The 17,115-nt window shown below is 36.9% G+C and overlaps 1 protein-coding gene across 1 annotated transcript in view; it reads right to left on the reverse strand.

Annotated features, from left to right (window-relative positions):
• DNAH7 (dynein axonemal heavy chain 7) overlaps positions 1 to 17,115 on the reverse strand; it is a 249,669-nt gene that overhangs the window by 59,336 nt on the left and 173,218 nt on the right. The window contains exons 48-49 of the mRNA XM_046018191.1: positions 11,500 to 11,654; positions 2,425 to 2,615 (exon numbers count right to left, since the gene is read on the reverse strand). Coding sequence (XP_045874147.1) covers positions 2,425 to 2,615; positions 11,500 to 11,654 — 346 coding nt within the window. The remainder of the gene's footprint in view (positions 1 to 2,424; positions 2,616 to 11,499; positions 11,655 to 17,115) is intronic.

Genomic DNA, 17,115 nt, shown 5'->3' on the forward strand with positions numbered 1-17,115 from the left:
ATTAAAAAAACTCATAAAATGTTATTTTGTAATTCTCTACTGCTTTGTCATTTATTCATGGGAAAAAAATAAAGCATTCAAGAGATTTTCCTCTTGACATGAGAAACCAAGGGCACAAATTATTGAGAGAAATGTATGTTTTATAACTTTTACCTCATTGTTAAAGACCCATGGAGGTATTCACTCATATTCCATTAGTGCTGGATCTTTTAAGATCAAGATTTTGTAAATCTAGGCCATTTGCTCACAAATGACAATAAACATTTAAAGAAAATAATAACAAAGAAATATTTTAAATTATACAACATATGATTTCATAATTTTATTTTCATTTAGATTCAAAAGGATTATAGCAGCATGATATCATCCCTTGGGTACTTTTGAAAGCAAAGGTACATAAAAGACCCTAAAAATAGGATTTAGGGAGCCTGCTTCCCTCTCACTCTCTCTGCCTGCCTCTCTGCCTGCTTGTGATCTCTGTCTGTCAAATAAATAAATAAAATCTTAAAAAAAAAAAAAAAATAGGATTTAAAGGAAGTATTTTAATTTGTAAATGAAAGCAAGTAACTGCCTCACTATGTTTTCTAATCCCTGTTTAATCAATCCCAGCAATTAAAAATAATGAAGCAATAAGACACCCTAGGGATTGTAAGGATTTCAGTACTGAATCATAGATCAGTTTCCTCCCCACAGCAGTTTATGGCTTCTATAACTAGTTACCTGTGAACTAAGAATTGTTAGTCATTAGTGAAATTTTCATAGATCTTACTGAAAAGTAAAAATGGTTCTCCATTCTTCCATCTATTAAAAAAAATTAACACAGTTTTGGGATTTTAACATTTTCTTTTATGTTTCATACTTTCTCACTTATATTTAAAAGTTAAATAATAATGTTTATCATTAACACTCATCTAACACTATGTGCTAGGACTTATTCTAAGCCCTTACATAGATTAATTTATTTAGTCTTCAAACCACTCTATGAGATGGATATTTATTATTCCCATTTTCTAGACTGGGGAATGGAGGGACAGGGAGATTAAATAATTTGGCTAATGTCACACAACTGGCAAATGATAAAGCTAGGATTTGAACCAAGGTAGTCTGGTTCAAATGGCTTCAGAATCCATGTTCTTCTTCTTTTTTTTTTTAATTTTTATTTATTTATTTATTTGACAGAGATCACAAGTAGGCAAAGAGGCAGGCAGGGGGGGGGGAAGCAGGCTCCCCGCTGAGCAGAGAGCCCGATGCGGAACTCGATCCCAGAACCCTGGAATCATGACCTGAGCCGAAGGCAGAGGCTTTAACCCACTGAGCCACCCAGGTGCCCCCAGAATCCATATTCTTAATTACTACTAGATACTACCTCTTCTGATAGACAATACACAATTTTTAGGTGTTTAGATAACATTTATTTTAATTAGTTAAAAATAGTGGCCAAGAATTTCCATATTTTTAATGTTGTGTTTTTAAAACTAACCTCAAGGGTTACCCCACTTTCCCTCAGTGTTCTTGGCTTCTCTGAATGTCCATGTCTCCAATTATGAGCTCCTGTGTTTTCTTAGTCATAAATGTAGTCACTTAACATACATATTATTTACAGTGTAAACCTCATGTTTCTTCATCTTGGAGGGAATGAATGATGTCATCTTTGCGCTTCCTCTGCCTCTGCAGACAGAGGCCTACACTAATTTAAATATTTCTAATGAAGGACAGTTTTTGAACTCTGGCTAAATCTTGTCTCCATATGTAACTTTCAAAATCTGAATCAACATTCAGATTAATGTCCTCTCCTGCTAGTTTCCATAAACGAAAGTTATCCCTCCCTCCCACGCTCATTCCACAAACATTGACCAAGTTCCAACCTTATTGAGCGCCAAGATTTGGGAATAAAATATGGAATGACCTCCAGGAGCTCAGTCGCAGATCAATGTCTCAAGTGATTTTAGTCATTGACTAAAACTTTAAACTAACTTTGTTCTTGAAAGGAATTTCTAGTATTTTCAAAGAACCACTGATAAAAATCAATTCTTTTAAGTAATTATATAAAGTCAGATAACAGCAACCTTATTCCAAGAAAGAAGAATGGATTTTTTAAATTTTCAATCCAAGAATTAGCATATTATCATTTATTACAAAGGGGGTACATATATATCATCTATTCTTAACAATGAAATTCTAAGAGTAATATCAGTTATAGAAATTAGATTCTCAGAGTCTTTTTTTCACTTCATTCTGAAGGCTCCTTTATTACTCACATACACACACAAAACAAACATTTGGAATTATTACAGCAATTTCAGGAAATGCTAAACAAGGACAAAATCTATTTTTCTTAGGAAACCGTCCTTCTTATGCCTTAGGAGGAAAATACAGTCATTGATTGTAAAATTCAAAAGAGAAATATTCACTTTAGATACTGGCCTTTACTGATGTTTCAGGAAGATAATGAGGATTTCTTAGCTTCGTAGTAATATAGAAGCGGAAATCTGGTGCGTATTCAATGGTAGAATCCCCAAGTCGGATACATGTATTCCCACCCTGCTTAAAGGTCTGTTTCAGTAGAAGAGGTTCCAGAATAGGATCTAGTTCTTCTCCAACATTTTCCAGCAACACTGGAGTAGAATCAGAAAAAGACGCCATGTTATTTTCAATATTGACTGTCAACATTCAACCCCCAAATTCTTTCAGCCCCTAGATTGCTATTACTCCTAGTTACCTATACATTTATTTTTGTCTTCTGAGTGTAAGGAAATAGTGTCATAAAAAATAATTGGGTGCCTGTGGGATGGGCTGAACTGGTGGGTCTCTCTGGTCCTTTTGCATCATCTTCCATACTTCTTGGCTATGGTCCCACTCAGGGCTCCCCACCTGGTCTGCAACTCACTATGTGCCCAAGTACGATGGCGGGGAGGTGTATCCATCTGAGACACCAGACAACAAACATTTCAAGTTGTAGCTATTTAAATGGTTATTGATTTTTAATTAAGAAAGTAACTCAAGCTTATTGCGGAACATGAGGAAATGTAGGAAAGAGTAAGTGTTAAATAAGGAGGCCATTAGCCTGAGCTGGCTCTAATGCTATGGTGACCTAAGGAAGCAAACTGGACTCTAAGCTTATTAAGGTCTCAAGGTCACAAAGTCAAAATAAAAATCCTAAGGATAACAATCAAAAATAAAAATAAAAATCCTAAGGATAACCAAATACAAGCAGCCAATGAGGTTTGAAGCTATTGCCAGCCAAATAATTTCCTTTCTTTTCTCCCTACTTCCCCCAGCTCTGGTCAGGGGAGCAACCTAATCACGTACAAACTGGCAATGCCCAATTCCAACCAATTTTTGCTCAAATAAACTCTTAGAATGTTTAGTATGGCTCAGCTTATCTTTTACATATTTTACATAATTGACTCATACTCATATATGGTTTGATAGAAAAGGGACACAAAACCATGATAATTTTTTGTTGAATAAATTTTTTTGAATTTTTTGAATTATTTGAATAAATTTGTTTGAATAAATTTTTCTCTTCAGTATTTTATTAATCTTTTTCTATGCACAATCGAGACTAAACAATATATCTAATTTTGCATCCTAATTATTTTGCTTGACATTATACCATAAATATACCAGTTAAAATTAATAAACATGCTTTTAATTACTGTATAATAGTCTCAATATTAATTTTATCTAATATTTTAAGTCAATTCTCTATTAGATATTTCGATTGTTGTCTGTTCTCAATATTATAAATAGCACTGTGTACAAAAACTTTGTGCTTAAAAATATTTCCTTATGACAGCATTCTAGAAAGGGAATCCTTGGATGAAAGATCAGTGACATCGTTAAGGCTCATGATACATTTGCCAAATTAGTCTTACATGTTGGAGTTTGGGGGTGCTATTGCAGCCAACCTTGAATAATGGTGTTTTATGTAAGTCCTTTGAGGGCCTGGATGTGCAATCTTGCTGGGAAAGGGGAGCTTAGGGCATCCAGATGGCGGGTATTTGACCTTCTATTGCCATTAAAGTACAGACACACTCTACTCCTTCCCAGAGGTTACACCTGGCTAAATGAATTCCTAAAATTGTCTTGTCAATTTCCTTCACTGCTGAGATCTTAATTAACCAAAGCAGGCATCTCAGATGATTTAAAAATTCATTTTCATTTTCTGCTTGAATAAAATGATTATTTTTCATAGTTAAATAATAGGAATGCATTATAATGGATTAAATACATTAATCTGTTATTTAGATTTTTTCTGTTGTTAATAATGCTACAATGAACATCTTTTTGAAAAAACCCTTGCGTTCATCTCTGATGACTCAATCAAGCTGGAGTCCTAGAAGTGCAATTAATTTAAAGGCTATTTATATTGCCAAATTGCTTTCCTGAATGGCTGTAGAAATTCCAGAGTTGCAGTGAGCACTCTTTTTTTCCCTTTTTAAACCGGTTTTTATATAATATTGTACTTATAAGTGCCAGGCACCATGACGACACTTTATTTTCTCACCCTCAAAAGTTTTAAATAACATGGAACACTGTTACCCCCATTTTTACATGTGGGGAAACTGGGGCAAGGGAATGGAGCTAAAATTTCCAGTTAACTCAGCGGGTCAGTGACAGAGCAGACACTTGAACTGAGCAGGGAGGCTGATTCCACGGCTTCCTTAACCACCGTGTGAGACTCACAGCATTAAATACTGTATTCATGACTCGTAAAACTTGAAAGGTAAAAAATAGTTAAAATTTGTATTCAAGGCTTGATGTTTTGGATGCTCTTTGTCTCATTCTATTTCCCCCCTCTGGACATTATCTATTAGTACACTGGCCCATTCTCCAATTGTGTATGTTCTTTGCAAGTCGGGACAGCTCCAGGTGATGAAAAACCCACAATGACTGTGACATGAGAAAGAAGGACTTTATAGCTCATGCAAAGGGAGCCGGAGGGAATCTGTCCAGGGTGGGAAGGGCAGTGTGTGAAACAGAAAAGGAAAAACATCCTTAAGGAAGATTTCCTGAGAATCACAAACGGCACTTCCTCTGACATCCATAGTCACATGATCATACGCGATCACAACGGAAGTTGGGGAATTTCTTTAACATGAATGCAATGTTGCCCACGGATACAGGGAAACCAATAGGTATTGGGGAACAAATACCGTTCGTTGTCATAAAGTGCTAGTTTTTAAAACTTTTTTTGTATCTTTTAACATTGTTGTAACAAATAGCTCCCATTTCCTCGTTGTTTTTAAACAACCAGGTTTGTTTATACTTTTTTTTTACATTTTTTTCTTACTTGTAAAATTTTCAAACCTTGGTCAGGGGCTCCTGGATGGCTCCGTCAGTGGAGCACCAGACCAGCTCAGGTCATGACCTCAAGGTTGTGAGACTGAGTCCTGCGTCAGGCTCTGTGCTCAGCACTGAGCAGGCTTGGGATTTGCGATTCTTTCCCTTTTCCTCTGCCTCCCTGCCACCCTGTCCGCTCATGCTATCTCTTAACATAAATAATAAAATATTTTAAAAAATTTTTCAAGCTTTGTTCAAAAGCAAAAAGAACAGTATACTGAACTTGATATACAAATCATCCAGCTTTGACCCTTGTAAATTTAGCCAAACTTCTTTCATTTCTTCCTCATCTCACCCTGGATTATTTACAAACACTATCATATCATAAAACTTCACTTTCAGATATTTGACTAAGTACCTCTGAAAGGTAAAGACTTTTTTCAAAGATTTTATTTATTTATTTGAGATAGAGAGCATGAGAGAGAGAGAGCATGAGAGGGGGAAGGTCAGAGGGAGAAGCAGACTCCCCGCTGAGCAGGGAGTCTGATGCGGGGCTCATCCCAGGACTCTGGGATCATGACCTGAGCCAAAGGCAGGCACTTAACCAACTGAGCCACTTAGGCACACAGTTAAAGAATCTTTTAAAAATTTTTCACAGCCAGGGCACCTGGGTAGCTCAGCAGTTAAGCATCCAACTCTTGATTTCTGCTCAGGTCATGATCTCAGGGTTGTGAGATTGAGCCCCATGCGGGGCTCCCTGAGCAGCGGGGAGTCTGCTCGAGATTTTCTCTCTCCCTCTGCCTTTGCCCCTACCTCCCCCTGCTCTCTTTCTCTCTGTCTCTAAAATAAATAAGTAAATCTTTTAAAAAATTGCCATAGCTTAAAAAATATAATTCAAAATTTTATCAAATATATGGCAAGGAATAGGTTTCCACATTGTCTTAAAATATTTTATTTCAATTAAAAAAATTTTTAATTTATATTTTAATAGGCTCCACATCCAACATGGAGGGCGAACTCACAACCCTGAGATCAAGAGTCATGTTCTACCAACTGAGCTAGCCAGGTGCCCTGACTTAAAATATTTTGATTACAGTTTGATTGCTTAAATTGGGATACAAATTCCACAAATTCTAATTGCCCAATAGTCTCTTAAGTTTGATGTTTCTTGACTTAGCTTATAAATTTTTAGAATCAAATATATTAATATTTTTCTTTACCAAGTGTATATTTTCTTAGAAAGTTTCTTCTCAAAGACAAGTTAGTTATTCCCCTATGTTCTTTTAGTATTTATGTCTTCTATTTTTGCCTTTCATATTTAATTCTTTAATTCATCCAGAACATATTTTGGTCTGAGGTAAGACTCTGACTTAACACAGTTTTCCACAAAACCACTTCTTCAACACCTTTTGCTAAATAACCTATCATTTTTCCGTTAGTTCAAAACATTTACTTTATAATGTGTTAAAGGCTTACATGCATTAAAATTTATTCCAGAACTTATTCCAGTTAATTGAAAACTCACTCTTCTTCTGAATTTTTATTGGCTTTTTCATTTATTTTTTCTAGGTTAACTTTAGCATTATTTCTAAAATACGTATTTCTGAAAGAGTGACACATTTATAACAGTTAATTTTCTTATCAAGCCAATTGAGATGTCCTACTCAAATTGTGTTCTTCTGTGAAGTTTTGTCATTTTTTTTCACTCTACGTTGTTAAAGTCATGCTAAGTTTTTGCTTTATTTGTTTTGTTTCCTACTCACTGGTTGACTAGAATTACTACACACTCAACTTTTTCTCAGTTATTTTTAAATCTTCTTTTTGGAATATATCTACTCCATTAAATTCTTTTATTCTAATAGATTTTTAGCTAATTTTCTAGATGAAATATATTATCTACAAATACTATTTCCTCTTTCCAAATGTTATTGCACTCTCATTGTTTCTTATTTTATTGCACTGAAAAGAACTTTCCTAATAATGGGAAGGGACAACAGTGATACTAGATACCGATTTCTCATTTTTTTTACATGATCAGATTTTTTAAATCTATTAATTTTCATATGAACTGGAAATCCTGTTTATGCAGTGTTATAACATTTAAACTTTGCTTAATTGCTTCAACTTTTATTAACAGAAATTTTTGGATTAAAATCTCATCTTTAAATTATTTTTCCCTAAAAATATACAATTTCAGCCCCTACACCAATATGTTTCCTATTTTGAAATGGAATTAAGAGTGTCTAAATTTATATGTATGAGTCTCTTTAAATGTAAAATACATATTATAAATTTAAACATTACAGACTTGATTCTTTTCCCAAAAAGTGAAAATGTATTCCTAACAGAATCAAGTCTTATACCTGTTTTCTGTAGCATCCTGATTTCAAAGAAATCTGTTCTCAGAATTGAATATTTACTACATTATGAGCCTCAGTGAGAAATCAAAAATATTCTAAACTTAAAAAACAGGAAAAAGAACAAAAATCTATAGGTACACAAATTACCCCAGAATGTTATCCTTAATTTAACTATTTTATTTTGACTCCTCTAAATTTTAACTAGATCAAAATAAGTTTCATGTTAAAATACAGGAACAAAAATTAATGAGACAGGCTTTTCTTCATTTTTCTATCATCAAAGTTAACAATATACTGATTTCTGTAAAAACCTTCCTCGTTTCCAAACGTCAGCTCATCGTGTCTTTGCAAACCTAGTGAGAAACCAAGATTGGAGACCGAACTCATGCTGCTAATGTCTTTTGAGTGAGGCAGAGCATCTCACTAAACAGTTATCCTTCCTAAGAACAATATAAAGGAGACCCAAGTATTCCTTTCGTATATAATTTTCCATTAGGACAGCAACTGATACCAGGCTTTTATAAAATGTTGAATTATCTACATTATTCCATGTTAGACTTCAAATTTATCAGAAAAAAATCCTCTGTGTATTTCTGTTCAATAATGTAGCCTTTTGTACCCAGAGGAGATTCAACAATTTTGTACCCAGAGGAGATTCAACAATTTTGAGGGTCCCTACTGGGGACCCTCAAAGAGCTTGGAGGTGAGAAGCAAACAGTTATGTACATAATCATACGGGCAAGAGTAGAAATTTGTAAAAACATCATTATTGGCATTTCACTGGAAGGTAGAGATATCATAGGAAGAGAGCTGTTTGAGCTGCATCTTAAAGGCTGAACTTAAACAAATTCACGAAGTGGATGGAAAAATGCAGAAAGCCAAGAGATGTGAAGCGATGCCAGGTCATACAAACTCCGTGATCCTGGGCACCCTATCCTCCCATGTTACAACTCTCATCACCCGTGTAATCGCGGTCTCCCTCTTGAAACCAATAAGCTCCAAAACAGCAGAGACCACGTCTGCCTTGCTCATGCAATGTTTTCAGTGGCATGTGGCAGTTGCACAACAAATATTTGTTAGGTGAGTGCAAGAACAAGCACGTGAGTGAAGGAGAAAAAATTAAACCAGAAATAGTTTTGCACGTTAGACCCAAGGGGGAAAAAGAAAGCGAAGTGCTAGGAGATAAAGGGAGGGCAAGCTCAGGTAGGACAGATGTTCTTTAAGCAAAGATTCTTTTTCATAGAGTGAATGAGAAGTTAGTCAGAGATTTTCTATACCAGTTGATGTCTTTTTACAATGTTGTCTTATTTTTCCAGCTTTACTGGGGAGTACAAACAAATTGATTTATCAGCAGTATTCATATGATCAATATTCTATGCACACCTTATTCATGATGTAGCTAATATAAATGTATCTTTATTTTCTAGAACACGGCTTTCAAACTTTTTTTGCAAAAAGGAGCATACTTTTTTTTCCAAAGAGGATATTATCTTAAAACTTAATAGAAACAAAGAAGAGGGAGGCCTTCTCTGGCTGAAACAGAGGCAGGTGGATGAAGGAGAAAACCTTTTTCTTCTCCAAAGCCCAGGCTGCCAGCAAGGGATGATGCCTCAAAAGCCACTGTTCCTGAATTGGCCAATGTCTACAGTAATTTTTAAATGGAAGTCTTTAACTGTCTATGTTTTAAAACTGTAACAGTAACCAATTCTTTTACTTGAAGTTCCGATACAAAAATAGTTACAAAATCTGCCATCTGTTACTCTTTCTATAATAGTTTTAAAATTTTCACTTTTCTCTGATGACTAATGTTAGAAGGTATTGTAAATAATTACTACCCGTTTTTAAAGTAGTTCATCCCCAAAAGTAGGTTAAAGCAACTGCAAGTGGTCCAGTAGACATGGGGCAAAGGCGGGGGTCTTGGGGACTAGTTGCAGCACTGCCCTTCACCGGGGATACAATCTTGGTTAAGCAAAGTAACTAACATTCTCCAGCACCTCACTTACTTTGTCGATTAAATCAAGTGGTTGGAATTACTATTGGATTTCATATTATTATGGCGCAACTCCAAGTAAGATACATATCTTAAATTTTGATTAGGCACATACATACATATGCACATTAAACTCCAAAAATTTAATGAACTAATGCTTACCTTGGCTCCATACTATGCAGCCTATAATATTTTATTCTTTTCTACTATATTTTATTGAAAAATGCTGGTCATGACGCACTAAAAGTTGATTTTCTCTCCCACAGTTTGGAAACCTCTACGCTGATTGTCTCCGTGGCCCTTTCTTCTCTAAAACTGTGGAACCCTAACAGCAAGATCCGTGACTGAGACTGTAGGATCCCAGAATGTCAAGCACATGGTAGATGCTGAATGACCATTTATCTTTTACCGTATCAAGGAAATTTAAGTAAATGAAATCAAGTAATTTTAATTAAAGTATTTAAGGCATCAGTTCTTTCAAGATATCTTCCCTATTTCCCTGAGTTCTCGTAAACATCTGTGCCTTTTTGTTACGCTAACATAATTAAATATAATACTGATATAACTAAAAGAGGCTACCACATGGTAAATCTCCAACTAAGAAACAACATACGTGGACTTTATCAGACATTACCAGACGTAGCCAAACCTTAGTAACTCATTTCCTCCTCGCACTATCTGGTCAAAGTACTAATGGGGAAACTGAGTCTCAGATCACTGAACGAAACAAAGAGTAACAGAGGCAGGTACTCTAATTCCAGAGCTAGCGCACCCACCCGTAAGAGCACAGTGGTTCGAACAAGGGTTAGTGGCACGGCCCACTTTCTGTGGTTACAGTTAGTCCCACTATTATACTATGATATTGGCTCTACATACCACACCTACTGTCTGATACTATTAGACAAGCAAGATATGTGAGAGTAGAGCTGTTTGCCCCTTCGGACACCTCTGTCACCATACTCTAACACCAGCTGGATGAAAGAGATACCATTTGCGTGTGTGTCTTTCTGTCCGTATACACAAGCACAGACTCTGTATGTAGATTTAGTTGTTTCATTCCATGTGAATCCTAACAAACCTAAAATTTATAATATTTTAAAGATTCGCCCATTATTAATATGCAAAAATAAAATGTCTCTAAGACTACCTGCCTGAGACATTTGTTATCATTCTTCCAAGCAGCATTCGCTCTAATGGCAACTGGGATTTGCTAAACTCATCCTAAGGATAAATACGTTGTAGTTTCATAATGTTCACATGTATTTCTTTTGTCAAGGCATTAGCCAAATTTGACAGATAACATAGATTTAAAATGTGACGACCCCAGTTTACTCAAATCATAAATATTTTGACAAATGTGACATGTGCATGGGGCTTTACTGAAAAATCCCTGTTGTGTTTCTAGTCTCTCCACTGTGGCGGATAAGAGCCATGCGAAATGTGTATTCCCTTCTCTGCCGCTTTGGTAGGACAGCCGAAGGAGGAATAAACACACAATTGGACTAATGTTGTGTCAAAATCCTTCTGGCATATCAAGTGGTCCTTTTAACTGCAGCTGCGGAGTCACAGCAAAAAAGCACTAAGAATGGCAAAGCATAGACAAAAATGAAAACAATGGCATTAGAGGATGCACCGCAAATGAATCTTGGGACAAAGAAAACAGCCTAACCCGGAGAACAAAAATCTCTCCAGTTCCTGAGTAATTATCAAGAAGTCATGAAAGACATAACAAAGTCATTGTTTACTGAAGAAGAGTCTGACACAGATACCTTTTTAAAAAAGGACAAAAACCTACATCCTTTCGGGTTAATGGTGCCCTCTGAGGGCATTTCCTAACACACACTTAACTATTCACGTCCTTACCAGGGGTGCCAAACTGGATGCAGTTTTCCAGAGTCCTGACATAGTCGGGATCATTTAATTTAACCACGTGAAGACTGTTGGTTTTTTCCATGTTTTTGATCCATTTGTTAGCCTGACCTTGAGGATCTATCATCAGCGGCCACCTTCTCGCATTCCTAGAAGACGGAAGACAGACAGCGCTGACCAAGTTATGATTTGTCTCCAGGCTACTTAGTCATGCACACGTCATTTTCTCCTAGTTTATGCTTTACAGTCATATTTTACTTTTTAACTTATTATGAGAAACTGTGATCTTACAGCAGAGACATTTAGATTGGGCAGGCTCTTAAAATGACATCTCTAAAAAATTCACCTGGCAAATACAAGTTTCTTTTACTCCTTTTGGAAAATTACCATTCTCTAAATGTTTAATTACATTTTTGGAAAAAAAACTTGCCACACTTGCTAGTTAATGAAATTAATTAACCATCATGAATACTGCAAATCAGGAAACTCCAGCACTTCAGCAGGCCCCGCCCTCCCTTAATTACTCCTGTGACCCTGAACAAGTCACCTCCATTTCTTGCCTTCGGTCTGCTATCATTTGTACAGAGGGAAAGGAGAAAGGATTGAGACGTCATCTCTCTCTTTGAAATCTCGACCATTAAAGATATAACGGTTCTTGGGGCGCCTGGGTGGCTCAGTGGGTTAAGGGCTCTGCCTTCGGCTCAGGTCATGATCCCACGGTCCTGGGATCGAGCCCGGCATCGGGCTCTCTGCTCTGCAGGGAGCCTGCTTCCTCCTCTCCCTCTGCCTGCCTCTCTGCCTAGTTGTGATTTCTCTCTGTTTAATAAATAAAATATAAAAAAAAAGATATAATCATTCTTAAAAAAAAAGGTGAGGAGCTAGATTTTAATCATCTAAGCTTCCTAGACCCTAAAGTTTTAACACAACTGTTGATCTGGGACGTGTTTCAAATACTTGTATATCTAATGTCATATTTGTAGCTCAGTACATACTTGTGAGCTTCCTACAGACAGAAATATATTCTCTCAAAGTCAGTTTTTGCACTCGGGGTGAGCTCATTCTTCCTGCTCATTCTCACCTCCCCCTTTTATGATAAGAATAAGAACAGGAAACCCCGAGGCAGCCAGCTTTTCTTCCAGGATGTTGTGGGGTCAAACAGAGTTAACCAAGATCTGCCATCGCCAAATGGTATCCAACCATCTAGCTCTCTGCCCTGTGTGAAATGGAATCAGCATTAAGATTACCGTTCTTTCTCTTGGAAGTTTTAGTAAACTTTACAAGCCGTAATTTTGGCCACGTTCCCACAGATAACTGTCATACTCTTCAAAAGTGAGCACAGAAAAAGTACACAGGTGGTTAGAAGAGTGAAAGGAGAAAATAAAAGGTGATTGGGGCAAAAATAAAACAAAACAATGTGGGGCTAAAAATTTCTTTATTTATTCGATTTCATCTCATTATAGTATGAATTTAGAGTTTTATTGGATAATCTGTCCCAAATAGAAGTAATCATGCCTTTTAGCATTTAAGTTATAACCTGACATAAAACATGTACCTTTATTATAAAGAAGATTGTCTAGTCCTCCAGTATTAGCATGATATGCTATAACAGTCAGCTTGAAATTGAACGATTCCCTCTTATTTCTGTTGCTTCTACAATTTTTAACCACAAAACCCATGTTCACACTGTTCCTCTGTACAAAATGCATTTCTTCCTCATCCTTTCATGTTCAAGTCCTATTCACGTTTCAAGGTGAGCTCAAATGATATGCAACACAGAAAGTACCACAGACTGTCTTAACAGAAATTTTTTTTCCCCCACAGTTCCAGAGGCTGGAAGCCCAAGATCCAGGTGCCGGCAGGTTTGGTTTCTCTAGAGGCCTTTCTTCCTGTCTTGCAGAAAGCACAGCTCTCTTGCTGCATGCTCATGTGGGCCCTCCCTCTGTGCGGGCATTCCTGGTATCTCTGATGAAAAGGACACCAGTCCTATTCAATTAGGGAGCCACCCTTATGACCTCACGTATCCTTAATTACCTCCTTAAAGGCCCTGTCTCCAAATAGTCACATTGCGGGTAATATAGTCAACATATGAATGAGGGGTGGACGGTTCAGCCCATACCATAATGTTAATTATATTTAGTAAGAAATGAGACCAATAGAGTAGTGTAATATCTTAAGTGTAATCGACTAATAAAAAGAGAACCATATCCATAAGAGAGTGAGAAGGAAAATTAGAAAGAAATAAAACTTATAAATATGTAAGTTTCATTCTGTCGCATTTTAGAAGTATTTTTAAGTTGGGAGGATTATGTGTGTTAGCATTTATGCTTCCCTAAAGAAACTGAATGACTCACTCTTCCTTCTGTTGCTTCCACAATTTTTAACCACAATACCCATGTCGACGCTGTCCTTGGTCCAAAATACACTTCTCATTCTTTCACAGTCAAGTCCTACTCATGTTTCAGGGCAGCTTCAATGTTATGCAATACACAAAGCCCATCTCGGTCTCTTTTCTCTCTAACCTCTTCAGCGGTTCATCTGTATTACATTTATGATACTTTGATACAATGATCATATACTACTATGGCAACTTTATAATTTGCTAATGGCATCACTCATCTAAATTGGTTATTCTTTGAGGGAAAGGTCCACAGTGATTCTTCTTTATCCCTTTTCCCTAGATCAAATAAGTGTGATAATCTTCTGGAAGATAAACCATAAAAAGCATCTGGCAAACATACTGGTTAACGGATTCTAAAAACTGGCATTTTCCAAGCAGTCATCCCTGCATGGGGAATACCAGGCCAAAGTACACCGTCTCAAATTTGGAGGAAAGGATTCTGGTGCACACCAACCTGGTCTGAGTCTGTCATAGCCTTTCTCTTCGACTGATTATAAGGAAAAGTTCTGGATAAAATAAAAAATTTTACTTACAGATTCTAAAAAGCAAATAATAAACAATGAATGGGAAGAAAGTTAAAACTTGAGCAACGACCACCAGTAAGGTGTAGTCAGTTTCTTGTGTGTTTGTCATCATTTTTTTTTTTTTTCCTTTCTATCTTCTGGCTTTGGTCAAAGAACAGGCCTAATGGGGGATCTGGGCAGCAAGAACAGGTAACAAAAATTCAAACTAGAAGAAAGAAAATGATCATGTGTGAGCCAGAGAGTGGGGAGTGGGAGCAGGGGAATCTCTTGTTTTCTTCTGCCCATGTGTCCAGGTTCAGCCCAGCAGCCGAACTGTAATCCCGTGAAGAAGCACGAAGAAGCCTGGGTAGTGCAGACATTTACTACACCGAGAGAAGGACCAGGCTCTCTGGGTAGCAGCTGGGCAAAGGGGCCTGTGCCACGCCTGGTGTGTAAGGCTGTCTTAGTCCGCTCAGGCTGTTACACCAAATGACCACAGACTGCGTAGTTTGAATAACAGACATTTTTCACTGTTGGGGAGGATGGGAAGCCCAAGTAATCAAAGTCATAGCAGATCCAATGATTGCCGAGGGCCCCCTTCTGTCTTGTAGATGGAGCCTTCTTGCTGCCTCCTCACATGGCAAAGAGCAGAGCGATCATCCCTCTGTGCCTCTTAAGGGCGTTAATCCCATTCAAGACTCCACCCTCGTGTCCCCAATTACCTCCCAAGGCTGCATCTCCAAATGCCATCACTATGGTGACTTAGGCCTCAACATATCAATCTGGTAGACACAAAGATTAAGTCCAAAGCAGGGGGAACCCCAGTATTTTCCTTTTTCCCTCTTGCCACTTTGCCACAAGAATGGACATAAGTTGTGTGAAAGAGTGAGACGCTGAGATTCTAAGAAAATGTCATTATATTTGACAGAAAAATAGAGAGAAATGGGTTCCTGGGATATGGAAAGTAAGGGAGAAATCCTGGAGGAGACAGACCCAAAGAAAGGATCCCCTCATTCGGACACGAGTTCTGAGCTCACTACCAAACACATCCAAAGAAGCATAGCAGACACTTCGGGCTGCGATATAAACCCAAGTCCCAGACTAACTCCCGAGCAATGCATGCTGAGAAGTGTATCGAGACAGCATAGCGAAGGCTTTTAATTATGACCTGACATCGGAAACATCATCCCCAGAAGGAAAGCAACTGAACCTAACCAAGCTGATTGACTACTAAAACAAAAATCGGTGTTATCCAGGACATTTTAATAGGAACCAGAATTTCATTTTCAAAAGGTCCAGGACAATCCAAAATTACATGACACACAGAGAGCCAGAATATGATGAACTCTCAAAGAAAAAGCAAAATGCTGGAATTACCAGAAAGAAACTTGAAAGCAGTTATTATAAACAGCCTCCACAAGATAAAGGTGAACATTAAAAAAAAATAAATAAATGGGCAGGATGCCAGGGTGGCTCAGTTGGTTAGGCACCAGCCTCTTGATTTCTGCTCAGGACATGATCTCATGGACCACGAGACTAAGTCCCATGGTGGCTCCATGCTGAGTGCGGAGTATACATAAGATTCTTTCTCCTTCTCTCTCTGCCTCTCCCCCAGATTGAGGGTTTTCTCTAAATAAATAACATCTTTCAAAATAAATAAATAAATAAATGGAAAGAGAGGTGTGTTCAGCAGAGAAACTGAAAAGAAAAAATAAAAAAGAACCAAAAGGAAATTTTAGAACTGAAAAATATCTGAAATAAGAATTCCTTCATAAGGATTCAATAGCAGAAAGAAAATGACAGGAAAGTCAGTGATCTAAAAGACAGATGCATGCAAATAATCCAAACTGAACACTTAAAGAGAGAGAGAAAAACCAGTTAAAACAAATACAGCCTCCAAGACCTGTGAGAAAATACTAAGAGTCTTCATATTCATGTGTTGGGGACCCAGGAGAGGAGAAAAAGATTAATACAGAAAAAATGTTGAAAAAATAATGACTAAAACTTTCTCAAGTTCAGTAAAACACATAGATTTACAGTTTCACAAAGCTGAGCAATCCTCAAAAAAGGAGAAACTAAGAAACAAAAACAAAAATAAAACACACAAAAATGCACACACACCCAGATACACTGTAATCAAACTGCTAAAAACCGAAGATTTGAAAGAATATTTTTGAAAGCTGCCAGAGAAAAGTGATATATTACAGATAGAGGATAATTATTCAAATGACTGCAGATTTCACCTCAGAAATGTGGAGGCCAAGCACACTAGAATATTCTCAGTAGAATGAAAAAAAACTGTCAACACAGAACTCTACATCCACTAAAAATATCCCTCAAGAACAAAGGCAAAGTAAAGATATTCTCAAGATCAAGGAAACTAAGAAAATTCTTTGCCAGCAGATTTACTCTAAAAAATTCTAAAGTTCTTCACTCTGAAGAGAAACGATATCACAATAAATTTTAGAAAGAAAAAAAGAGCAATGAAATGGCAACTATAATAGACAATTTTTCTCCTCTTAATTTTTTAGAATATGTATAAATATTAAGACAAAAAAATTAAATTGGGGGGAGCTTCAAAGCACACAGACATAATACATATGACTACTGTAACATAATCAGGGGGGGTAAAGGAGACCTACATGTTTGCAAGCCTCCTACATTTTAATTGAAGTGGTAACATATTGTCTCTAGGTAGACAGAAAAATT

This window comes from Meles meles, chromosome 9, assembly GCF_922984935.1.
Source record: "Meles meles chromosome 9, mMelMel3.1 paternal haplotype, whole genome shotgun sequence".
Lineage (NCBI taxonomy): Eukaryota > Metazoa > Chordata > Mammalia > Carnivora > Mustelidae > Meles > Meles meles.